The sequence below is a fragment of the Neovison vison genome, chromosome 4 (assembly GCF_020171115.1).
Source record: "Neovison vison isolate M4711 chromosome 4, ASM_NN_V1, whole genome shotgun sequence".
NCBI lineage: Eukaryota > Metazoa > Chordata > Mammalia > Carnivora > Mustelidae > Neogale > Neogale vison.
Genome location: NC_058094.1, coordinates 225,489,515 through 225,514,683, shown reverse-complemented (window position 1 = coordinate 225,514,683; position 25,169 = coordinate 225,489,515). Strand labels below are relative to the sequence as shown.

Genomic DNA, 25,169 nt, shown 5'->3' with positions numbered 1-25,169 from the left:
CAATGAGGGTGGACACAGGTAGCACCCTTCTCGGGGGGTGGAAGCCTCAGGAGGGCTCCCTTGGGCCTTCCATTCAAGGCCTGAGCGGCTTGGATATGGCGCCAGTGAGAGCCCCTGCCCCTTCCCCTGTCCCTGCATTGGTTGCCAGGAGCCAGGCACAGGGTCCTGAGGGGCTCTGCTGTCCCCAGCCAGCACTTTCTCTCCAGGGGCCCCAGGGAAGTGTCATTCCTGTGCTGGACTAGGGTGCCTTGGCCTGCTTGGGAGCTTCCTGGCCCAGCCCCAGTGCAGGGGTGAGTTGGTCTCTCAGGACTGAGGGTGTCCGCCACCTCTAGCCCGCTCTGGGGTCTGGAGAGTGTCGGGAGGGTGACTCCTCCGTGTTGTGTCTGCCGTCGCCCCCGGAGAGGAGCTGTGTAAATATTTGTGCCGAACGTCGTCATCTGCAGTGAGAGCAAAGTTTGACGGTGGCCTTGGGCTCTGGGGAGGGGGGCTGTGGGCGTGGGGAGGGCCAGCGTGGGGGTGTGAGATGGGGGGAGACTCAGCCTCTTTGCTGCCCTGAAGTGGCTTCCAGGGTGGTGCGACTTGAGAGGTTCCAAGAAAGCCCTTTTACACTTAAACATCTCCCCTGACGCTGCCCCAAATGCCTCCATCAGGGGAACCTTTGGTTTGGGTGGAGAATGAGCTTTTTTTTTTTTAAAGATTTTATTTATTTATTTGACAGACAGAGATCACAAGTAGGCAGAGAGGCAGGCAGAGAGAGAGGGAGGAAGCAGGCTCCCTGCCAAGCAGAGAGCCCGATGCAGGGCTTGATCCCAGGACCCTGAGACCATGACCTGAGCCAAAAGCAGAGACTTTAACCCACTGAGCCACCCAGGCACCCTATGAGCCTTGTTTTTGAAAGACGTGTTTTCTCTCTTCACCCTCCCCTGTATGCAGGGGAATATGGAAATCAGCTCTTTCGTGTGAGGGACTTTAAGAGAAATGTTCCTCCCTGACCTGGGCAGGAAGGCCTGAAGAGGGTCTGTGGTGGGACACCGAGGACAGGTGACAAGACTGTTAGAGCCTCTGGATGCGCTGCTGTCCCTCCAGGTCCCCTCCTGTCCTTAGTCTAGGGGCCCATGCAGGTCTCCGTGCTGTGAACTGTGGTTGGCCTCAAATGGGTCCCTTCTCCCTTCAGGTCACATGCTTGCGGGACTAGAAGTACCCTGAGGGCCAGGAAGTGTCTTCTTGGCCATACTCTCCCACACTCAAGTTCTGGGTGAGGTGCGCGTGTCTGGTGTCCCTCTGCTAGATTACGAGCTCCGCAAGGACAGAGAGCAGTTGTGTTTTGTTCTCTGTCGTACCCCTGTCTAGTGCTCGCTGGAGCTCCGTACATACTTGCTGAAGGAAGGAAGGAAGGTACGAACGAACGGACGGACGGATGGCATGGATGCGGTGGGCAGTGCAGAAGCCCTCTGCCGGGAGTCAGTGACTTGGAACAGTGTCTGGCTTAGTTCCAGACTTGCACCTGCTTGGCCATCAGCTGTGCCCTGCCCCTGCTCGAGACCCCTGCTTGCCTCTCCCTGTCCTTCTCCAGGCTTCTGCTGGCTCCAGCTCCCGCCTCTCCCGCAAATCACTGAAGCGGCACGTTTGTGTGCCCCCCCTTCCTGTTCTCTCTCTTTCATTTCACTTTACTTCTTATCTTGCTCACCGGCCCTATTACCCTTCCCTTAGGCAACCATTCAGATGTACTTGCTGGGAATGAGTTGTTTGCACGTATTCTCCCGAAATGTGTATTTTGTCTGGATACATATAGGTTTAACTAGTGTAAACGAGACGTGCTATATTATATTCTGGTGCTCACTTTCCTTCCACGGGAGTGTGCCTTTAAGTCCCTCCAGTTGTTACTCGACATCTAGTCTGTAGCTTCATAGTCTTTTTTTTTTTTTTTTTTAAAGATTTTATTTATTTATTTGAGGGAGAGCATGAGCTGGGGGAGGGTGGCAGGGGAGGGAGAAGCAGCTCCCGACTGAGCAGGGATCCCACATGGGGCTCGATCCCAGGAGCCAGGGATCACGACCTAAGCTGAAGTTGGATGCTCAGGAGACTGAGCCTCCCAGGCACCCCCACCCCCAGCTTCATACTTGATGGCGTGTGCCGACCTCAGTTTACCTGCCTCAGTTTACCTGCCCGCTCTCCTGGGCAGCCATCTCCACATTTCCTCCATAAAAAACGTTGCGGTGAATGTCCCCAGCCACGGCTGCTTTTGGGCTCCTGGGAGGATGTCACTGGGCCGCATCCCCAGGGGTGAAATTGCTGGATGGTGGCGGTATGTGGATACTTAATTCAACTAAGTACTGTCACACTGGGCACCAGCAGGGTGGCCCCACCCCGTAGCCCTGCCACACTTGGCATTATGTACTTTTCTAATTTTTGCCAATCTGATAGGTGAGAGTGATAATTTGCTCCCTCAATTTGCATTTCTTTGATACTGTGTTGAGTCCGGCACCTCAGGCTTGATCGCCTTTTCTGTTGACTTCCCTGAGAGTGGTCTGCTTTTATCCTGGCTCACTTTTCTAGCGAAGCCGCCGTGCTTTGTTCTCGGCGATTTGCAGGAGCTGCTTCTGTATTCTAGAAATACAAATGCTTACACTTTAATATTCAGCACGTGGATTCTAGGTGGTAATTCCTGTTGACTTGAGATGTTTCAAGTATCTTCTCCCATTCATTCATCTGTTAAACTTGCCCAGCGGAGGCACTTCATAATGATACGAGTTAATATTCTTCAGGTTTGTTCGGGCTTTGGAAGTTTTGTTTGAGAAAAACTTCACCATCCTGAGGTTGCAGAGGGGTCCGTTTTCTTCTATTAATGTAATTGTTTTTCCTTTCTCGGTTGGCTTTCATCCATCCTGAGCCTCCCTCTGTGGTGTCAAGTACGGATCAAGTTTTATTTTTTTCCGCATAGTGAGCCAGTGTTCCCAACACACCTAGTAAACAGCCTGTCCTTTTCCAATGGTTCATGGGGCCACCTTCATCGTAAGCTACTTGCCCATCTATCCATGGGTCTGTCTTTGAGCTCTCTGTTCTGTTCTAAACATTGATTTGTCTGTTCTTGCACCAAAACCACATTAGGAGAACAACGGTGGCATTTAGTAGTCTTAATCTGAAAGACAAATCTTCCCAAATCTTCCCTCTTTCTTCTTCTTCAATATTGACTTGGGTGTTTACAGACCTCTCTTCTTCGTTATGGGCTTTACAGAAAGTATCTCGAGTTCTGGGAAAGAAAACCCCACTAGACTCCTGACTGGAACTAGATTAGTTTTATAGATTAATTTGGGGAGAATGGACATCGATATAATATTCGTCCCAGCTAAGAGCCTGGACTGTTTCTCCATTTATCAGATAGTTTCTGTGCCCTTTATTAGTTTAAAGTCCACCTCCCTCCCCCCGTGCCCCCCGGCCCGGCCCGCAGGCTTTGTGTTTTCTTCGTCAATTCTAGGTACTTTACAGTTTTTGTTGCTATTACAAGAGAGAGACTTTATTGTTGACTACCTATTCTCATCGCTGTGCTGGTGGAAATAACTGCCTTTGCTGGCTGACCTTGCATCCGGCAGCCTCACTGAGCTCCCTTATTTGTTCTAATTGTTTATCTGTTGATTTTGTTGGTTCTCTGGGGAGATGATCCTATCATTTGCAGATAATGCCGGTTTTCTCTGTCTATGTTTGGGTCATTGCCACATGTTTTGCTGGTGGGACGTTCCACGTGCACTTGGGTTTGTTCTTTGGAACGTCCCAGCGTCCTGGGAGCTGGGTGAGTCCTGGGGGGATTACAGCTCTCCCCGTGACTGACCGAGGGACGGATGGCAGAGCTGGAATTGCGGTGGGTGTGCTCAAGGGATCCCCTGGCTCTTTGGGGTACACTGGGAGCCAAGGTGGGTGCAGAGTTCTGGAGCCTTGCAGAGCCCTGGAAGTGGGCAGGAACCCCAGGTTGCTTCCTGTCGGACCTCGGCTGTGTGCCCTTGCTGCCCCGTGGCAGGCTGTGTGGGAGTCACAGTGAAGAGTGCCGGTAAGGGTCCAAGGTTCAGAAGTACCACGTGTTTGAGGCTCCTGCTCTGGTCCCCTGTCCTGGTTCCTGGACCACCAGCCTTCATGTTCCATTCTTTTTCCTTTTCTTTCTTTCTTTTTTTTTTTTAAAGACTTTATTTTTTTGAGAGAGAGAGCTAGAAAGAGAACATGAGCAGGGGAGAGGGGCAGAGGGAGAGGGAAAAGCAGACTCCCTGCTGAGCAGGGATCCTGACATGGGGCTCAATCTCGGGACCCTGAGATCATGACCTGAGCTGAAGGCAGACACTTAACTGACTGAGCCACCCAGGCGCCCCTGCATTCTGTTGGTAAGTTTTAATAGCACTTCCACAAAAGACACCTTGATTGTCACCGTGGTTCCAGCCACTGTGTAGACTCAGGATGGGTTTGAAATGGGTAACTTCCGCTGTGAAAGGCCAGTTAGTCTCCCCGGATCTGAAAGGGAGCTTGCAGGGTGGGGAGGTTGCCCTGCCCACACCCACCTACGTGCAAGTCACTGCCCAGAGGACCAGTCCTTGCACACCTGCTTACCCCGCACCTCCTGTGAAGCCAGCCCGGCCCTGGCCTCAGGGCTCTGTCTTGGGTGGGGATGCTGGGAAGAAGGAAGCTCACCCCAGAAGCCTGTATACAATTATCTCTGAAATTAGGGATACAGTTATAGAAATTCTCAAAGAGAAACATCACGGTGGCCACATGGAGCAGTCAGTAATGTCTGTGGATGGGAGCCCTGTGGGTCCTAGCGGGATGGCAGGAGCTGGAGGGAGGAGGGCTGGGGCTCTGGGAGTGGGGGTGCCAGGTGAAGCTGGGGTGCGCTGAAGGGGCTCAGGCAGCACGTGGGCCCCAGCAGGGGTGGGAGGGAAGGTGAGCTGAAAGGTCTGAGTTGGCTGGGATCAGGGGGATTTCTGGAGGATTCTGGCGGGGTGGGCGTGGAGGGGCAGACTCCAGGAAGTAGGAGGGGGAAGGTAGAGCTTGGAGGCGGAGAAAGAGCTCTGGAGAAGGAGCTGTTGAGCAGCCTTCTGCACGTGAACGTGGCCTAGTTTCACCTTCCCAAGGCTTCAGAAGTCATGGCTCCCAGCTTAGAGACGTGTGGCTGTGTCCCAGGAGGTCGATGGGGCTGGGACCTGGAGCTTGTCTAGAAAGGACTCTTCTCTCGAGGCTGTTCCAGTGTCCCTGGGGAAAGGTGGCACAGGCAGGCCACAGGCTGTGGGTTTGCAGGGGCGGGGGTGGCAGTTGGGACCACTGCACAGAGGCCCCTGAGGCCCTCTCTATGACCCTATGAATCCCTGGGAAGATGTCAGGCTGTAAGGGCTGGGAGAGGGGAGCCTGTATCGTGGCTCCCCAACCCTTGTCCTGTGGTGGGCATTGGACTTTGCTCAGCTCCTGGAGTCAGGGGCAGAGGCCTCTCTGTCTCTGTCACACACACACACACACACACACACACCCCACACACACTGGCTGGCCTCTCAGACTTCCCTGCTCTGTCCCCAGGCGTGCAATGTCCCTGGCCTTGCCTAGGCCCCCGGCTGCCCATGAGAGTGGTGTTAGCGACACGGTGGCCCCTGGCCAGGAGCAGCTCCTGCTGCATCTTCCTGTCGCCGCCACCAGGCTAAATATAACCTGACACTGCACAGCCCTGGGCCGCCGGAGACAGCCTCTCTGCCTGGGGGCGGACAGGGAGGACTGGAGCCCCAGCCTCCTGCCCTCAGTGTGACTTTGGGCCCAGCTCCTCCTGCCAGGAGGCGACTGGGGTGAGGAGGGCTGCCTCCCCGAGGTCACCTTCCCTGCAGGATCCCAGCACCCTGCCTCGTTACAGCTCTGGATGCTTCCACAAGGCCATCTGTCATGTCATCTGGCATCCAGGGCAGGAATCACTTATCCTTGCAGTGCACACGGGGAGACTAGAGCTCAGAGAGGTGGGTGACCTGCCCACCGTCACACAGCAGTTGCCCTCTGCCCGGTTGGGGCCAATCAGCTCAGCTCTGTGGGCTCCTCCCTCTGCCCTCTGCCTGTCCTCCCCCATCTCATGCTGGGCTCGGAACTCGGGTCCTTCTGAGTCCTTGACTCAGTGAGGGCAGGGGCTAGGGTTGTTTTGTTCGTGACACCCCAAATGTTCACATGCATGTGCTCAGGGAGAATTTGTTGGGGACAAAAAGCCACCCTCAAAAAAGCAGGGATGACATTTGGTTTACAGATGACCAGCCAGAGCCTCTGACCTGAGGAGCCTGTCCAAGGACACTCAGGGTCACTTGCAGTCCTCCCTTTCCCCATCCTCCTCGTGCCGCCCAGGGGGATAAGGCCTGCCCCTGTTGAAGCAGAACCTGGAGCCACGCCAAGGCCAGGGTGCCCAGAAGTGGGAAATGGGGTTTGGGACTGTGGGTGGGGGCCCAGAGCCTTGGATGGGTTGGGATGCAGGGCAGGGATGTTGCCCGTGGGTGCCCTGCTGGGCGTGGGGTTGCACCAGGGAAAGAAAGCCAGCGTTGTGTTCTGGTGGGTGACAGTAGGGAGGAGTCAGGAGGAACTGTACCTGCCGCACTTGCTGCGCGCACCCCCCCTCCTCCCCCCCCCCGGTCTCTTCTCTCCTTCATGTCTTGCTGGGAGCTGCATAACTTCCACGGTCCGGACCCGAGACACAGAGGAGCCTGTCAGAGGGTGACTGTCACTCACCGGTGGACTCCCTGGTCCTCGGGTCCGTCCCCACAGGGGCCGGGGGTGCCCTGTGCTCCAGGAGGCAGGCGAACGCTGGACACCCAGCCTTCCAGTCTTCAGCTGGGGCTGGGCTGGGGAGGCTGTGAGTGGGCTATTCTGCGTCCGCCGCGCCAACCTGGCTGGCCCAGGGGCCTCTCCCTTTCCTCCTCCTCCCATTTATCAAGCCTTCCCTGGGGCCCGGCTCCTACTTCATGTACGTCATGCCATTCATCCCTCAAGCCCCGTGGGGTGGCCATGATCTTCCCGTGTCACCAAGGAGTCCCCGGAGGCTCGTGGAAGGCAGGTGACTTGCCCAAGGTCATTCGGAAGCAATGAATGGCAGCCACCTGACTGCGCAGACGGTGTGGGGTTCCTACTTCTCCCCTCCAGTTTGTCCCTTCCTGGCTGCTCCTGGCGCCGGTGGCCCCGGGAGCGTGGGCCGTGCCTGCCACAGAGTGGCTCTAGGCGGAACTGCAGGCCGGCCCAGCTCTGGGTCCTGTCGGCCTCCGCTGGGGGGGGGGGGGGGAGTTGCCGGCTCTGGGGGCCCACCGAGGTCGGAAGAGGAAGCAGAGCAGAGCAAGCAGAGCAGAGCGACAGGCAGGGCTTGGGGGTAGGTGGGCACGGGGCTAGGGGAGGGCGAGGTACCGCCTGGTCCTGTGTGCACAGCGCCAGCCCAGGGGTCCCCAGGAGGCGGCTGAGCTGCCGACTCTGGTCATTTCTTCTCTGCCGTGAAGTTGGGCGAAGGTCAGAGCCCCACCACACACCGGCTGCAATCCGCTACGTGCTGATGCCCGGCTGTCCTGTCTAACCTTCAGCTGCCCTCAGGGATGACCCCCCCCCCCCCCCCCCGTCATGCCAGCCAGTGACGGGATGGGGACTGCCGGTAGCTCCGGCTGGGGATGGGTGACGGGGCTGTCCCGTGGAGGACCCGGCTGAGCTGGCTGGGCAGTGGGAGGCAGAGCCCGAGAGTCCTGGCTGACCTGGGGCCGCCGGGCTCTCCTTCTTCCTTCCATGCCCCCCCCTGAAAATAGCAGCTGGAGCCTACCCTCCACCCCCATCCCCGCAGCCCTCAGGCAGGACTCCAGTTCACATTTTTGGAATAACCAGGGCTTCGACAGGGTTATTTGAAAGGAAAAATTCCTTGAATGTCGAGGAAGGGAGAGGGCCAAGGGGGCCTCGAGTGTGAGTGTGTGTCTGGAGTGGGGAGCCGGTCGGTACCGCAGGGGGGCTCGGGGCTGGAGATTCTCCAGCCCTGGCAGGCGGGGTGGCAGTTCGGGATCCCAGGTTCCCGGGCTCCCTGCGGTGCAGAAGGCAGAGAGGCCTGAACGGAGCGGGCATGGCCCTTGAGAGCTGGGGTTCAGACTCCTGGGGCTCTGTGCTGGGGACAGAATCCCCAGGCCAGCCTGAAGGGTTGGGCTCATTTAGGTTCCAGACTCCTGGAGTTTTCTGAGACCAGTTTCCTTGTGAGGAAGGGGAATCAGGGCCTGGATCACTGGGGGTGCCAGGGGTGGGTTTTGGGGGTCTCCAGGGCTCAGGTTTCCTGGTCTCTGGCCTCTCTTTAGTCCTGATGAGGGCCAGTCCCTGTTCAGGCCGCTGCCGGCCATCACCATATTAGGGCATAAACTCTAGGCCGGCTGTGTGGGTGCCAAACAGTCTCCAGCTGGGCCCGGCCCCTGGCGGCCCCGGCACCACAGCCTGGCTTCAGCCAGGCCATGTCAGAGGCCGGAGGTCAGGGGACCGCTGCTGGAGGGAGACCCTGACAAAGCCCCCAGCTCAGGTCTCGCAGGCCAAGCTGGGAGGGCCAGGATGCGGTGAGTGGAAGGGCTTTGGGGTGGGGCGGAGAGTTCCTGGCCAGCCCCTCCTCTGGCCCAGCCCCCCTCAACCCCATGCTGTCCTGTCCCAGTTGGTTTCAGAGGATCTCCTTCTGCTAGCTCAATCCCACAGCCCTTAAAAGTGCCGATCTGCCTGCCTCTCCCGGCCTCCCCAAGCTAGGGGCCTCCCCAAGCCAGGGAGCGTCTCCCCGGACTCATGCCCTTTGCATCTGGCCTGCGCGCCCAGGGCCTTGCTGGCGGGCATCAAGCACTAGCCCAAGTCCAAGGCTGACAGCCCCAAGTTTGTTGGCCTCAGTTCAGCACCCACATTGTTCTCCGCCCTTCCCCTTCTTGACCCCTTCCCCACTATCCTGTCCCTCACAGCCGCTGCCAGCGCCTGCTCCCTGGGGCATGGGTCTAGGTGCTGGGCCCTTCAGAGGGGTGGTAGACCCTGGGGAGTTAGGCCCCTCCAGTTCAGAGAAGACAGATGAGCATGGGGGAGCCAAAGCAAGGAAAGAAGTCTCTGCCCTAGAAAGAGAGGGAGGTGAGGAACTTGTCTGGTCCCTGTGGGGTCCAGAAAGGGAGGAACAGGCTGTTTCATTCAGGAGGACTTCCTGTAGGTAGGGGTTCTGAGCTGGGCCTTAGGCAGAGGCTGAGAGTGCCAGGGTCACTTTCAGAAAGCGACAGAGAAAGGGGTGAGGGGACCGTGCTCTGGACAAGGAGCAGAGGTGGACTGGGTGCATTTAGCCTGGGCGACTGACCTCACCTGGAATAGGCGCTCTGGTGGCCAGAGAGAGAGAGAGAATGGGAGGGGAAGAAAAAAGTCAAGGAACAAGAGAAAAAAATGACGGGAAGTTGTAGAAGCAGTGCTTCTCAATTATTTGTTTAAAGATCACTTTCTTTATTTCTATATATCATAGACCAATCCTTTTGTGAAACACAAAATCACACGCTTGGCAATTGTGGCGATACCAAATTGTGGCTGCGGTTTCGAGATTGTCCTCAGCTTCTGCACTCAGCTTGCAGTGGAGTGGCCCAGCCTGACGTGGGGACGGAGGGACTGGCAGTCCCTCTATCCTGTCCTGGCCACACCGGGCCTTGCCCTAGGCACTTGGATGCAGCGACTAGTTTCCTCTTCACAACTCCTTGAGAATGAGTGATTGCTATTCCGATTTCAGAGGGGTGGGAGAGGAGGCCCAGGGAGGCTCAATAATTCAGGGAGGGGGAGGAAAAACCATGAGCGACAAAGCAGAGCTGGAATGGGAGCCCCGAGGTCCTGGGCCTGAAGTCTGCGTCCTTCCTTGAGGTACGAGACTGCCCGGCACTAGGGATAGCAAGGAAAGATCAAGAGGCGAAGGAGGGTCGAGCAGAGAGGCCCTGACAAGGAGCAGCACACTGGAGTGGACAGATGGAGGGCAGGAGCTCAGAGAGGCAGGCACATGGCCAAAGGAGGGGTCCGGGCAGGAGACCACAAGGAGGAGGGGCTAGGAAATGGAGATGGGGGCCGTGGCGCAGGCAGGGACCTGTTCCTAGTGCCACAGCGGCCATGTCCTCTGCTTGCAGGGAGCTGCTTCCTGTGCCTGGTGGACGTGGTGCCCGTGAAGAATGAAGATGGCGCCGTCATCATGTTCATCCTCAACTTCGAGGTGGTGATGGAAAAGGACATGGTGGGTTCCCCGGTCCGAGACACCAATCACCGTGGCCCCCCCAGCAGCTGGCTGGCCCCAGGTGAGTGCGGCCGCGCTCTCAGGTCCCTTTCCCGAGGCCTTGAGGCTCCCCAAGGCCAGTGCTCTGCAGGAAGGGGTATTGGGGGGTACTCCTTTCAGAGGCTGGGGAGAGAACACCAAGGATATGGCCCAGTCTCCTCTGGCTTGGGATGGACAGATGAGTGGGGTGACGGATTGAGCCTAGATTCACAGGTCCTTGGGACAGGACGCTACCTGGTTTCCTAGCTGCCCCCCCAACTCCTCCACCCGCTTGGTTTCCTGGACTGGTCCTGTATTGAGCCCCAGGAATGGGGGATTCAGCCTCCCCACTGGCTCTGGCCACCTCGGAGTGGCTCCCCTGCTCAGAACACTCTGACTCTCTAGGACTCCGCTCCTGCTCCCTGTGTTGCTTCTGGCGCCCAGTCCTTGTTCCCGGACTGACCTGCTCCCTGCTCTGGCCTTGGCTGATTAGGAAGGGAAGAGGATTTGAAGGGAACACACACCATGGCTAGAGGCATGGAGGCCTTGTCTCATTCTCCTATAACACAAAAGCTCCCCCTTCCTCCATGATGTCCTTTTTGGGTTTAATTTTAATTTCCCCTCAGAGTCTTGGCAAAAGATTCCAGCTCTCGGTTTCTCAAGCTCCTACAGCCGGGTCTGGCCTGAAGGCCATGACGTTAATTCTCCATGCAAATGCAGGCCGGGCCCTTTACCAGGTGACCTCTAGCACATCTCCTAACTTGAGTCTAAACTGGGGATAAGACACCCACCTGCCCGGTTGTAAGAGCTGAGCATAGTTTATGTTGAGCCCACCATGACCTGTGAGGCTCAAGAAATGGCAGTTAATTATTGTCAGAGTCTCAGATGAGATTGTATTCTGGAGGTCCTTTGACACTTGAGTTCTGTACACCCGGAGTTGCGGTGAAGGGGTGCCGGCTGCCAGGGCTCCCTCCCCAACCCCTCCACCTCCCTCTCGTTGGTCGGTGGCTGGGGCTCCAGCTCCCAGGCTTCCCTGCTGTGGGCTGCTCTCCTGACGGTGGTCACATGCCTCTCCTCTCTCTCCGCAGGTCGAGCCAAGACCTTCCGCCTGAAGCTGCCTGCGCTGCTGGCCTTGACCGCTCGGGACTCCTCCGCGCGGCAGGGCGGGGCGGGCAGTACGGGCGCCCCGGGGGCTGTGGTGGTGGACGTGGACTTGACACCGGCGGCGGCGCCTAGCCGCGAGTCGCTGGCCCTGGACGAGGTGCCGGCCATGGACAACCACGTGGCGGGGCTGGGGCCGGCGGAGGAGCGGCGTGCGCTGGTAGGCTCCGGCTCCCCGCCGGCCGGTGCGCCCGAGCCGCACCCGTCTCCCCGGGCTCACAGCCTCAACCCCGACGCGTCGGGCTCCAGCTGCAGCCTGCCCCGGACGCGCTCCCGGGAGAGCTGCGCCAGCGTGCGCCGCGCCTCGTCGGCCGATGACATCGAAGCCATGCGCGCAGGGCTGCCCCCGCCACCGCGCCATGCCAGCACCGGTGAGGGCCCGGGAGCCCTGTGGGGGAAACTGCCCAGCCGCTTCCCCACCTGCGGGGCCTGCCCTGTTGGGCCCCCAGCTTCCCCCTCTCAGCCTCAGCCACACAGGCGGGGAGATGGAAATCCCATTAAGCACTTACTTAATCCCATTAAGTAGCCTTTTACTCCATTAAATGTCCATTCATCCCGTTACATTCTTCCACTCCCAGTCTTGGCTGGCTGGTGGAGGCGGCTGGCCCAGGGTGGCCCGGAGTGGGGATGGCGGTGGGGCACGTGTGAAGGGCCGGAGAGGCCTCTGGGTCCTGGTACCACCTGGCCCTCTGGCCGGCACCCAGTGCTGTGGGTCAGACCCTATGGAGGATCTTCTTCCTCGCTCTCCTTCTTCCGCCTGTCTCCTGAGTTGGCCTCATTGACTCATGGTGGTCCGTGGCCTAGTTCATACAGGGCCTGGTCTCCACCTCAGCCTGTTCCCCGGACTTGGCTTTCCCCTCCACCCTCTGGCGGTGCGCCCCCCCACCCCCTGACCCAATTTTCCCCTCCACTCCAGGGGCCATGCACCCCCTGCGCGGAGGCCTGCTTAACTCCACGTCTGATTCCGACCTCGTGCGCTACCGCGCCATTAGCAAGATTCCCCAAATCACCCTCAACTTTGTGGACCTCAAGGGGGACCCTTTCCTGGCTTCGCCCACCAGTGACCGGGAGATCATAGCCCCCAAGATAAAGGAGCGGACCCACAACGTCACTGAGAAGGTCACGCAGGTAGGTACTTGGCTCCCTGGCTTTCCTCTCACCTTGGAGGAGCTTATAAGGGTGGGAGTGGGCTGTGGTCAAAGTGGGGTGATGGGGGGGTCCGGTCTGTCTGGTCACTAAGGGCCTCTGGAGGGTGGGCAGACCCATTGGCTGGAGGTGGGGAGAGGGTTTCAGAGCTGAGGTAAGAGAGAACAAGTCCAAAAGGTCTTGAGAAAGGGAGACTGCAGGGGAGAAGAGGGGAGGGAGGGGAAGAAAAGAGAGGAAGGGAAGGGAACTTGGGACAGACCAGATACAGAGAACAGGTCGATGGGGCACAGGGAGGACAGGGCAGTTGAGGCAGGGTGGGCCAGAGAAGGCAGTCCCCGGGGGTGTGATGGGGTCTGCTCACAGGGCGTGGTGAAGGAAGTGTCGGGTAGGGTAGAGGCAGACCTATGGAAGATTTCAGATTAGAAGGGGCCATGGAGGTCAAGACCAGGGTCCTTGATTCTTCTAGGCCAATGTGATAAGCTAGGTGGAGGGTGGGGATCCTGTGCTAGGGCCAGAATGGCTGGGAGGTACCCGGCCTGTCCCTAAACCATGGGGACATGTCGGGAGGGGAGTGTATGATGGGGGGTGCACAGACAAGAGGGACCAGGTCCCCAAATCCCGGGCCAGAGAAGACTGCCCGCCTTTGGAGGCGTTGCCCGCTGCCACCACCAGGCTGGTCTCCTGTCCCCTCCCGGCAGCGGGCTCGCTTGCACTGCCAGTCCATTCCAGCTCATTCTTGATGTCCTGGCCTTGGGGGTGGGTCAGGAGTGGGCATCCCTGCAGTGGCAGAGGAGCCCGGGACTGCGGGGGCCGCTGTCTCACACCTCCTGAGCCTCAGTCTCTGTGGCTCCCTCCTGCCCCTTGCACGGCCGCACCCTGAGCTGGCCTGAGTGAGGGATCTGCCCCCTTTCGCTCGCTGTGGTCGCTGCCAGCCTCCTTGGCCCTCCTCCTGGCCCTGCTCCCGCTGCCTCTGGCTCACTGGGCTCCTGCCAGGTCTCCAGCCCCTTGGCCTTGATTCCAGAATGCTTCCCCTCACCCCAGGCCCCCTGTCTGGCTGCCTGCCTCGTTCCCCCTCCTGCCTCTGCCTCTCTTCCCACCTGGAGCCCCGGGTGTGTGCCGCGTTCCCGGGCCTGAGCGTGTGCCTTTCGTGGTGTGGTCTTGGCGTGGTCCTGGGTGGTAGCACACGTGTGCGTTCCTGGCTTTGCCTGTCACCAGGCGGTCTCTCCATCTCTGGGTGTCTGTCTGACTCTGGCTGGCTGGGCACTGGACCGGCGGGGCGGGGGTGTCGGGGAGACCATTAATCTGCGGTGACAGGCCTGGCTGCCGGGGGGAGGGGGAGGGGCATGGGCTGCGGGAGCGGCTGCAGCAGGAGCCCTGATCGGGCTGCGGGGGAGGGGGCCGCTGGCCAGCACGAGGCGGGGCGGGGGAGCCCAGTGTGGCAGGGTGGGGGTGGGGACCTGGGAGGAGGGGCCGGCCGAGGAGCCGAGGTTCCGACCGCGGCGCTGCTGCTGGGCTGGCGGCGGGCAGAGAGCGGCACCCTGGCAGCGGGGCCCGCACTGGGGGGCCATGGGCAGCCCGAGCCAGGAGGGCTATTGTCCACACTCACTGCCAGGGTGACCCTGGCCCTGGGGCCCAGCCCCAGCAACCCTGGCTTCATGCCAGAGGCTGTCCTGGAAGCCAGGCCGCCAACCTCTGGGGCGCAGCCTGGGCTGGGACTGCTGCTGGGGTGCAGGTGAGGCGCTGGCCGGGCCCTTGGGCTCCAGGGCAGGCAGGCTGGGGGGAGCCAAGTCCTCCATGGCGGCCCCAGCAGGGAAGGCGAGCAGGACAGGGGCTCTGCAGCCCAGGGCCCAGAAGGGCCGGGTGAGGCGGGCCGTGCGCATCTCCAGCCTGGTGGCCCAGGAGGTAGGTGACCCCCCCACCCCCAGCCACTTCCCCCTTCCCTCCCTGAGCTGGGGTACCCAGACAGGCACTGGCAAGTTGGGTGCGGCCTGGAGGGCTCTGGCTCCCGGGCCGGGAGAGGGCTTCTGAGAAGCAGGTTGGTCTGGGGAGCCGTGGGGTCCGCAGCTCTGCTCATCCCACTGCTGGGCCCTGCTCTCTCTCATCCAGGCCTGCGGGGCCTGCGTGCACAGTGTTTTTCTTGCCGGGGCTTCCCTTCTTCCATGGCTTCTGTGGCGCACAGTCCTGGCTCCAAATACAAAAAGAGAGGGAGAACAGGAATGAAACGCGTGCCCAGAGAGGGTGACGGGGGGCGAACGGGGAGGAGAGAAGCATGGGGGGACGGTGAGAGGCCTGCCAGAAAGGTGCCGGGTCCCTAAAGCTCCCCACCAGGTGCTGGCTTGGACACGGGGCGGTAGGGAGAGAGGCTCGGGCTGGTTCAGGGGTCCCGATTTGGAGGCCGAGGCTGAGGAGTGCGTGGAGTCAGGGGCCACCGGATGGTGGTGAGGGCAGGCTAAGCTCAGCCACCCGGGTCACCTCTTCCCAGGGGCGGGTGGCCGTGTTGCACGCCTCCCAGCCAGGGAATAGGTGTGTGTATGGGGGTTGGTGGTGGAGAATCCTACCCATGGGTGATGACCCAGGATTTGGCTGAAATAAGCTTCAGTATTCTGTGGGACCAGAAGTCAGGGTAGGGGTTGCAAATCTGGGCCAAGGCCATGCGGTGAACCGGTGGTTGCCGAGCACGGCCTGGCCCCTGTTGGAGGGGGTCTGTGGATCCAGGTCTAGAGTCCCAGGTGTGTCCCCTGAGTGTGCATTTGAGCAGGGGCATTGTGCTGGTCTTGCTGGCCCAGACTCGGGGAGGGGCAGGGTCGTGCCAGGGTGGTGCCAGGGGTGTGGGCCAACACAGTCCCCAGGGGCTTGGCCTCTCAGGCTTGGGGAGGAGCCCCGTCCAGGGGCAGCTACCTTCTGCCCTCCTTGTGCGTGGGGGTCCTGGCTGGTTCTTTCTTTAGTCCTCACTTGACCCCTGAAAAGCCATTGGCTCACACTCTCTGCCTTAAGGAGCAAGCAGTTTGGGCTGAAGGCAGGGAGAAGTGGGGGCCTGGAAGCCCCCATGCTCCCTCCCCTCCCCTGACTGTAGCTGCTTCTCCAGTCATCAGATATCTCTGACCTGCCTTGCCTCCCGCAGGGTGGCCAAATCCCCAACCATAGCCCGTGTTATCTTCCAGTTACTTCTTCTAAGGAGATGCTCTCTGAACAGTCCACCAGGGATGGTGGGTCCAGGGGATCCCTGGCTCGAGTGTGAATGGGCATCTTTGGGGGTTCTACCCACCCTGACTCTTCCTCGCCCAGAGGTGCGAGGATGTGGGGCCCGGGCGCACAGTACTTCTGGAGTGAGGCCAGCAACCTTGGTTCTCAACAGTGTGGGTGAGGCCTCGGGCTGGGTGTCCTGGGAATGGCAGCGCCAGGCCTGGAGGACCTAGGGACAGAGTCTGGAGTCAGATGTCTGTGGGGGAGGATTCCGGGGGCAGGGGGGACAGCAGGGGACAGCCAGGCTCCTGGCCTAGTGTGGGAAAGCTGGCCTCGGTTCTTCCTAGTTTTTGCTTGGGAAGAGAAGGGCACGGCTGCTGGCGTGTGGTGGGGATGGCAGGCCTGCCTCCGCCTGACCGTTGAGCCTGTGCAGAGCTGGGGTAGGACACTTGGGAACGTTCGCTGGCTATGTTCATGTAGGGACGTCTATGGCTGGCTTAGGACTTCTGTGGGCCTTTGTAGGAATGTGGGAGGGCAGAGCTTGAGGGCGGCCCTGGGTCTGGGGAGAGGGGCTTGGTGGGGGGGATGGCAGGGGTTTGTGCCTTGGTCCCTCCTCCAGGGAAGCCAAGGGGTCTGAGTCTGGGTGGCTGGTACCTTTGGGCCAGCAGCAAAGGGACCTTTAGCCTCTCACTCCCTGGGCCCCCGGGAGCAGCAGTGCCCACCACCATTTTATGTGTTGAAGTTATGCCTCCTGGGGTTGTCATCCAGGCTTGGAATCTTAGCGCTTGGAGCATTTTCTATACTGGGATCATGGTGCATGTGAGTGGTGTGTGTGTGTGTGTGTGTGTGTGTGTGTGTGTGTGTGGTTTTGGGGTGGGGGTTGGGCAAGGTCCTCTCGGGGTGTTATAACCAGGGGGATGGGTGTGTGTCACTGGGATGGGGTGGGTGGGGTGGGGAGAGCCGTAGGTCTGGGTATGACTGCTTGGTGTCCTGAGATCAGGTGGCCAGACAGTAGGCCCGTGGGCTGCGTCGGGGAGGAGTAGTGCCCGAGCCCCCAGGCGGGCAGGGGCCACAGCCACTTGGCTGAGGGACTGGCCTCCTGACCGCCGCTTGTTGGTGTCTCCCTTCCTCGGTCTGGAGGAAGTCTCTTGCTGGCTTGGTCTCTTCTCTGGAGGCCCCAGCAGAGGTGACGTCCACTCCCACTGTGGAGATCCCTGGCGCTAGCCTCCAGGGGTACGTCACTCCGTCACCTCTGCCCTCCCTGCCCGTCCAGGTCCTGTCCCTGGGCGCCGACGTGCTGCCCGAGTACAAGCTGCAGGCGCCGCGGATCCACCGCTGGACCATCCTGCACTACAGCCCCTTCAAGGCCGTGTGGGACTGGCTCATCCTGCTGCTGGTCATCTACACGGCCGTCTTCACACCCTACTCGGCTGCCTTCCTGCTGAAGGAGACGGAGGAGGGCCCCCAGGCCCCCGACTGTGGCTATGCCTGCCAGCCCCTGGCCGTGGTGGACTTCATCGTGGACATCATGTTCATCGTGGACATCCTCATCAACTTCCGCACCACCTACGTCAATGCCAACGAGGAGGTGGTCAGCCACCCCGGACGCATCGCCGTCCACTACTTCAAGGGCTGGTTCCTCATCGACATGGTGGCCGCCATCCCCTTTGACCTGCTTATCTTTGGCTCCGGCTCTGAGGAGGTCGGTTGGCGGGGAGGCAGAGGCTGGGAGGGCGGCGGGAGGGGGAGAGGAGGTGGTGGGGCACGGGGAGGTAGTGAAAGAAAGGGGGCCACGGTAGGTGCCCCGGCTAAGCTGTGGCCACCACCCCTTTCCATGGGAGCCACTCCCCAGGAAGAGGTCCAGAGGGGCTGCCTTCTTCTGTCTGTCCAAAGCGGCCGCCATGCTCAAATCACACAGAAGTGGCCTGCGAACCAGGGGCATTTCTGGCCAGGTGCCTCAGGGTGGCTGTAGGACCCTTCAGAGTCCCCTTCTCAGCAGGGGGACCCCATGAGCCGTGTCATCACAGGGCTGGCGCAAGGATTAATGGGACCCTCTGCCGGGCTTCGGGAATGGGGGGTGTTTCAGTCATTAGAAGGTTCTGGGAGGAAGTGTTTGGGGATCTTTCTCTAGTGACCCCAGGACTGCAGCGCCCCCCGACTCCTCCTTTGCCCCCACACTGAAGGTCTCCCCCCGCCCCGCCCCCGCCCCCGCAGCTGATCGGGCTGCTGAAGACGGCGCGGCTGCTGCGGCTGGTGCGCGTGGCGAGGAAGCTGGACCGCTACTCGGAGTACGGGGCGGCTGTGCTCTTCCTGCTGATGTGCACGTTCGCGCTCATCGCGCACTGGCTGGCCTGCATCTGGTACGCCATCGGCAACATGGAGCAGCCCCACATGGACTCCCGCATCGGCTGGCTGCACAACTTGGGGGACCAGATCGGCAAACCCTACAACAGCAGTGGCCTGGGTGGCCCGTCCATCAAGGACAAGTACGTCACGGCCCTCTACTTCACCTTCAGCAGCCTCACCAGCGTGGGCTTCGGCAACGTGTCCCCCAACACCAACTCCGAGAAGATCTTCTCTATCTGTGTCATGCTCATTGGCTGTGAGTGTGTGCCTGGGGGTGGGCGGCGGGACAGCGGCAGGTGGGGGGGTGTTGTGTGGTGCCTAGTCCGGGAGGAGCCTGTGATGGAGGAGAGGGAGATGCCACATGGGCTAGAGGGGGGCCCTGGGACATGAAGGCAGCAGGGACGACCATTGGGGCAAGTTTGGGGCGTGTTTGGGGCACGAGGCAGAGCCCCAGGGTGCATGGACCTGGGCTTCTGTGTTTGTGCAGCTCTTGTGTGTGTGACTGCGTGTGTCCCTGACCCGGGGCAGGGGCGGGCGGGGTCCCTCGCACTGACTCCCGCTCCCGCCCCCCCCCCCGCCCCCAGCCCTCATGTACGCCAGCATCTTTGGCAACGTGTCCGCCATCATCCAGAGGCTGTACTCGGGCACCGCCCGCTACCACACGCAGATGCTCCGCGTGCGGGAGTTCATCCGCTTCCACCAGATCCCCAACCCCCTGCGCCAGCGGCTGGAGGAGTATTTCCAGCACGCCTGGTCCTATACCAACGGCATCGATATGAACGCGGTGAGGCCCCGGACTCCGAGGAGGGCTGGAGGTGCGGGCCGGAGGGAGCAAGGCCGCGGTGGGACTTCTCTCGGGGCCGGAGCACCCTTGACAGCAGCACACTCTGCGGTTTCGGGGGTCCCAGTTAGCGCTGCGAGGGCTCCTGGGAGAGGCGTTCTCCTCCTTCCGATGATGGAGCTCGCTCGCCAGAGCTCTCTCGCCGCCGGGCAGGCCAGAGCAGGCCCTTGCACAGAGGCAAGGCTTTGAAACCTTCCAACAGCCCCAGGCAGGGATGGGTCTCGACATTTTACCCAAAAAAATGGAGGCTGAGAGCAGGAGGGCGGGTCATCCCCACGGGCGCTTGGCTAGAAGGGATGGACCCTCTGGTGCTCCTCCCAGGGTCTTGGGCTAGGCGCCCGAAGCTAGGGTGCTGAGCCGGCCCCCGCCCCCAGGTGCTGAAAGGCTTCCCTGAGTGCCTGCAGGCGGACATCTGTCTGCATCTGAACCGCTCGCTGCTCCAGCACTGCAAACCTTTCCGAGGGGCCACCAAGGGCTGCCTGAGGGCCCTGGCCATGAAGTTCAAGACGACACATGCACCGCCGGGGGACACGCTGGTGCACGCCGGGGACCTGCTCACCGCCCTCTACTTCATCTCCCGGGGCTCCATTGAGATCCTCCGGGGGGACGTCGTCGTGGCCATCCTGGGTACAGGGCTGGGTGCGGGTGTTGGGGGGGGGGGCCCGGTGCTGGGCGGGAAGGGCCTACTGAAGCCTGAAGAGGTCTGAACTCCCCGAGGGGACAGTTGTTGGGGCTGTGGACCCAGGCCTGCCTGCAGGGACCTTGAGTTCCTTTAATTCGTCAAAGCCTAGGCCCTCCAAGGGGGAGAGGGGAGAGGAGCCCCGCATGGGGTGGGGCTGCTGAACTCGGGGGGTTCTTGGATTCTGTTCCCCCTCAACACTCTTGCTGCCTTTGAAGGCGGGACCAAACCGGTTACTCCTACGTGGGCAGTGGAGGGAGGTTAAGCATCCGACTTTACTAAGGAAATTTACGGAGTTTCCCGCAGCCTCATGTGGCACAGCCCAGCCTAGTGCTCACCATCTCCAAAGCGAAGGGAGACTTGTCCCTCTTCCCCTCTCTTCCTAACCTTCTGTCCCATCTGTACACAGGGCGGGGGTGCCTGGTGGGGACTTCGGCCCTCCGCCTCTCCTTCCCTTGGCCCTGGACAGCTGCGCCCTAGGGCAGAGGCACCGCAATGGGCCATACTCCATGTCTGTTTCTCAGTTCAGCACGAACACCTGTACTCACCCTGCAGACATCCCAGACACAACTAAAACCAACGTTTCACCGCACAACGTGCCGCCACGTGTGACACATTCTGGGGTTACCTGCTGGGTGTTGTGGTCAGCTGCGCTGTGCTATACACAAAATGTTGGTCTTGTTTCCCCGCTGTGTTAGGATCTAAGTGTGAAAAACACCGAGGACACAGTGATTGGCCAGGAGGGGGTTTAGGACGTGGGGTTTGGAGGGTGGATACAAGATACAGTGGGCTTAGAACCCAAGGAGGCCAGGACCGAGGGCAGAGTGGGCTTTCCAGGCTGGTCCCGCTGGCTGCTTGCAGTACTCAAAGGCAGGGAGAAACACGCCCTCTCCCCGCGTCCCCTCGTGCCTCACAAGACCCGCCTTTGGGTGCAGGCTGGAAGATGTGGCTGGTGGATGCTTCCCTGGCTGTGGGGGCTGGGGCTGGTGGGTGGGTGCTCAGACTGAGGGGAGGCCCTCAGCCCCCAGTCCGGGATAGGAAGGCCGGGAAGACAGGTGCCTTTTGCTTGTGATGCTGCCCAGGGGCTGAACCCCCACTCTTGGTGGCCTCCAGGGAAGAATGACATCTTTGGAGAGCCTTTAAACCTGTACGCTCGGCCTGGCAAGTCCAATGGTGATGTGCGGGCCCTCACCTACTGTGACCTGCACAAGATCCACCGGGATGACCTGCTGGAGGTGCTAGACATGTACCCTGAGTTCTCTGACCACTTCTGGTCCAGCCTGGAGATCACCTTCAACCTGCGGGATGTGAGTGGGCTGCCCTGAGCAGGCTGCACCCTGGTGGCCGCCCCCAACTGCGTGACCTCTTCCGACCTCTTTCCCGGCCTGTCAGATGGTGTCCCAGCGTCACTCAGCTTTCCTTCTAGGGCAGAAGTGACATCTTGCTGGGAGCTCCAGGCCCCGCTTGCTATGTTAATGAGGGGGTGTGGGCTGACCCGGGCAAGGCAGGTGGGTGCAGAAGGGAGCTGACACTGCTTTTGGTTCTAGACCAACATGATCCCCGGGTCTCCTGGCAGCGGGGAGCTGGAGGGCGGCTTCAACAGACAGCGCAAGCGCAAGCTGTCCTTCCGCAGGCGCACCGACAAGGGTGAGGCGGGGGCGGGGCGGGGGCGGGGAGCGGTGGGCGGGGTCCAGGTGAGGTGGGAGGGGGGCGGAGCATGGAGTCCGTGGGTCAGTGTCCACTGCACCTGGCCTTGCAGACTTTTGCACCCCTAACTTCAGTGTTCCCCACTCTCACCCCAGCTGCCCAAACGCTGTCCGTTCTCTAATGTCCATTTGAACTGGCACCTCCTCCGGGAAGCCCCCTTCACCCTCCTGGGTGGGGGAGTACTGGCCTCAGCTGCTTTGGGCCTCAGGTGGCTGGCGCTGCCTTGAACTGATGTCGGGGGGAGGAGACAGTGCAGAGGGGGATGAGGGGCCAGAGACGGGGATCTCCGAGAGCCCGGCCCATAAGTGCCACTGCCTGTGCTTGGGCAGTCAGCGGTCGGAGACGACCTGGTCCCGCTTCCGGGAGCTCTCAGTCCGCTTGAGGTGGGGAAAAGGGCAGAAGAAACAGCCGGGGAAAAACCAGGGCGTCCTAGCACAGCCCTCTGCCAGGCCTGCTTGGTCCCCTCCCCTCCCTTCCCCTCCCCACCCCTCCCCACCCCTTCCGTGCCTCCTTCCCTCTTTGAGGCCTGTTCTCTGTTTCCCACAGACCCGGAACAGCCAGGGGAGGTGTCCGCCTTGGGGCCGGGCCGGGCGGGGGCAGGGCCGAGTAGCCGGGTCCGGCCAGGGGGGCCGTGGGGGGAGAGCCCATCCAGTGGCCCCTCCAGCCCTGAGAGCAGTGAGGATGAGGGCCCAGGCCGCAGCTCCAGCCCCCTCCGCCTGGTGCCCTTCTCCAGCCCCAGGCCCCCCGGAGAGCCGCCGGGTGGGGAGCCCCTGACGGAGGACGGTGAGAAGAACAGTGACACTTGTAACCCGCTGTCAGGTAGGGTAAGGGCCATCCCCGGTGGGCGGGGCGTGGCAGCCGACCGGGCTCAACCCAGTTCTCTGGCTCCAGGGGCCTTCTCAGGAGTGTCCAACATCTTCAGCTTCTGGGGGGACAGCCGGGGCCGCCAGTACCAGGAACTGCCTCGCTGCCCTGCCCCGACCCCCAGCCTCCTGAACATCCCCCTCTCCAGCCCCTGCCGGAGGTCCCGGGGCGACGTGGAGAGCAGGCTGGATGCCCTTCAGAGGCAGCTCCACAGGTGAGGCTGGCTCCTGGTGTGGAGGGGTGGGCTTGGTGGGCTGTGTGTGATGGGGGGGTCCCCGCAGGGAGGGTGTGTGCTGTGTGGGCCTTTCTGTGTGTGCGCTGCCTTGTCCTTCTCCTTCCATTGGGTGCCGAGACCCAGGTCGCACCCCTAGAGAGAGGAGGGAGGCTGGGCTGGCCCCACCGGCTGGTCCATAGGGCGGTCCCGGAGTCCCAGCTGCCAGGGTCTCCCCACCCCCGAGAGCCAGAGCACCCTCCTCCTTCTTGCCCCAGGCTGGAGACCAGGCTGAGCGCAGACATGGCCACTGTCCTGCAGCTGTTACAGAGACAGATGACTCTGGTCCCACCTGCCTACAGTGCTGTGACCACCCCCGGGCCCGGTCCCACCTCCGCCTCCTCCCTGCTGCCTGTGAGCCCCGTCCCTACCCTCACCCTGGACTCGCTTTCTCAGGTAAGTTCCAAGGCCCTCCCCCTGCCCAGGGCACCCCGGCCTCGCCTTCTCTGCCCCAGTTCCACCCCAAACCTGCTCTGCTGTCCTTTGGCTCAGCACTGGGCCGCGGCTTCCGCCCCCATTTCTGCCCTCGTCCCCGATGGCGCTCTTGAAGGAAGGCTTCCTTGGGAGCTGTGGGCACAGGGCAAGGCAGGAGAGCCCCCCAAGCCAAAGTCCCCCAAAAGCGGGGCAGAGGAGACTAGCAGGCTGAGCAGATCTACCCAAGGTGTCTGTGTCGTGGCCATGAGGGGTCTCCCGAGGAGGGGGCTGGGTGGACCAGACGCCCTGTGATGAGGCTGCGTGCCCACACGGTCCGAGCTCCCTGCCGTGACGGGCGCTGCTCAATTCTGGCTCTGTGGCTCAGTGGCTGTCACGCTGGCTGCCTCACAGGGCTGTCTGGAGGGCTTTGGCTAAGCCCCAGGGTAGCACTTCTGGCCCGCATCTCCTCTCTTCTGCTGGAGTGGGCCTCTGTTGCCCTTTGTCCTCTCCTGAGTGGACATGTGTGTTCCCAGTCTTCTGACAAGACAGCTGTGCCTGGGCCCCAAGAAGGGGGCTCTTCTGGCTCCTAGAGGTCGCCTGGGATCTGCTCCCCACTTCCTCTGGCATCTGCTCCCCCTCCCATATGCTGCCTGCTCCTGTTTGCAGACACCAGGGCCCACGTCAGCAAACGTGCCAGTCTCCCTTCACGGCCTCCCCCGCGGAGATCTCCCAGCACACTCATCAGCATCCGCAAACCCCTCCCGCCTGCCCTGGCACTCTCCCTGGCCTTCCGAGGCCTGGCCGCCAGCCTGCCTCTGTTTCTAGGTCCCCGAGTTCTTTCTAGATGGGAGGAAGGAGCCTCATTTCTTTTTGTCCCAACTCAGGGCCCCGTATTCTGGGTTGGGTTTGGAGTCATCTGCTGTGTTCCCCGGGGAAGGGAGTGGCTGCAGCCTGGAGTGCCCCCCTGGGTCACGGATGTCTCCCTGGGCTCCCAGCTGCGCAGCTGGGCTCTTGCCCACGGAGAATGCATTTCTCTGCTTGCAGCCTTGGTACCTCCCCTTCACGATCCAGGTGCTGGCCTGTGTGCCTTGGCCCTTCTCCTTGTCCCTTCCCACCCTCTTCTGTCCTCCCGTCCTCTGTCCCTGAATTCTCCTGGTCCTCTCTGCCTCGTCCGCGGTCTCCCTCCTCTGCTCATGCTGTGTTCTCTGCAGGTTTCCCAGTTCATGGCGTTCGAGGAGCTCCCCCCGGGGGCCCCAGAGCTCCCCCAAGATGGTCCCCCTCGACGCCTCTCCCTGCCGGGCCAGCTGGGGGCCCTCACCTCCCAGCCCCTGCACAGACATGGCTCAGACCCGGGCAGTTAGTGGGGCTGCCCGGTGTGGACACGTGGCTCACCCAGGGTTCAGCGCACTGCCTGGGCCCCTCCCCTCAGAGGCCCTGCCCAGGAGGCCCTGGCCAAGAAAGGGGAGAAGAACGTGAAGGCACAGCCCCTCCCCCAGCCCTCGGGACCATCTCCGCCTGCAGTCTCCTGGGCCCCCACGGGAGGGGAAGGGGCAGGGGCAGGGGACAGGGCCGGGCAGTGGATGGGGGTCTGTGGTCTCCCCACTGCCCTGGGGGCATTAGCTGGTCTAACTGCCCGGAGGCACCCGGCCCTGGGCCTTAGGCACCTCAAGGACTTTTCTGCTATTTACTGCTCTTATTGTTAAGGATAATAATTAAGGATCATATGAATAATTAATGAAGATGCTGATGACCATGAATAATAAATAATTATCCTGAGGAGAGTCGTGCAGTGTTGAGAGTGGGGAAGGGGGGCCCTTCGGCACACGCTGTATCCTGTGTTCACATTCACACTCTTGTGCGCACGCGCACTGGGGTCTCGGGGGGCTCTGGGTGCACAGGGCCTGCAGGGGCTGTCTGGAGCTTGCACAGAGGGTGTTCCCTGGGGGCTGATGCGGGTCACCTCCAGGGATTCCTGCATCTTGGGGGCCCTGCTTCCTGTGGCCCTGGATTCAGGATAGCCAAGAACCACCTGGATTGTTTTGAATAGAGAGGTCATCCTAGTGCGATGCCAGGCCTGGGTCCAGCCCCTCAGGGTCGTGTTTTGCTGGGTGGCATCCTGGCTCCCAGGGCTGGCCCTGCTGACTGATAACGCAGCCCTACGCTGGCCTGTTGGCCTTACACACTTCGTGGGCCCAGCCCACACTGACCCTGACCCGGTGCTGTATTGGTTCCTTCTGACTCACATCCCCAACCACCTGACTTAGTGTTATCTTGACCTTAACCCACACTCAGGCAGACGCAGTATAGTTGGGCCTCC

The 25,169-nt window shown here is 61.1% G+C and overlaps 1 protein-coding gene across 2 annotated transcripts in view; it reads left to right on the top strand.

Annotated features, from left to right (window-relative positions):
* Positions 1–24,628, top strand: part of KCNH2 (potassium voltage-gated channel subfamily H member 2) — a 31,487-nt gene extending 6,859 nt beyond the window's left edge. Inside the window, exons 3-15 of one of the 2 annotated variants that reach the window (XM_044246840.1) lie at positions 10,119–10,283; positions 11,329–11,772; positions 12,318–12,529; positions 17,004–17,432; positions 17,945–18,332; positions 18,661–18,860; positions 19,292–19,544; positions 20,710–20,903; positions 21,144–21,243; positions 21,850–22,122; positions 22,195–22,381; positions 22,657–22,834; positions 24,064–24,628. In XM_044246840.1, the coding sequence (XP_044102775.1) occupies positions 10,119–10,283; positions 11,329–11,772; positions 12,318–12,529; positions 17,004–17,432; positions 17,945–18,332; positions 18,661–18,860; positions 19,292–19,544; positions 20,710–20,903; positions 21,144–21,243; positions 21,850–22,122; positions 22,195–22,381; positions 22,657–22,834; positions 24,064–24,213 (3,173 nt within the window). In that variant the 3' untranslated portion in view covers positions 24,214–24,628. Of the gene's footprint in view, positions 1–10,118; positions 10,284–11,328; positions 11,773–12,317; positions 12,530–14,341; positions 14,450–17,003; positions 17,433–17,944; positions 18,333–18,660; positions 18,861–19,291; positions 19,545–20,709; positions 20,904–21,143; positions 21,244–21,849; positions 22,123–22,194; positions 22,382–22,656; positions 22,835–24,063 lie in introns of those variants that run through there. The other variant, XM_044246841.1, reaches the window with a different exon arrangement.
* The last annotated feature ends 541 nt before the right edge of the window (positions 24,629–25,169 follow it).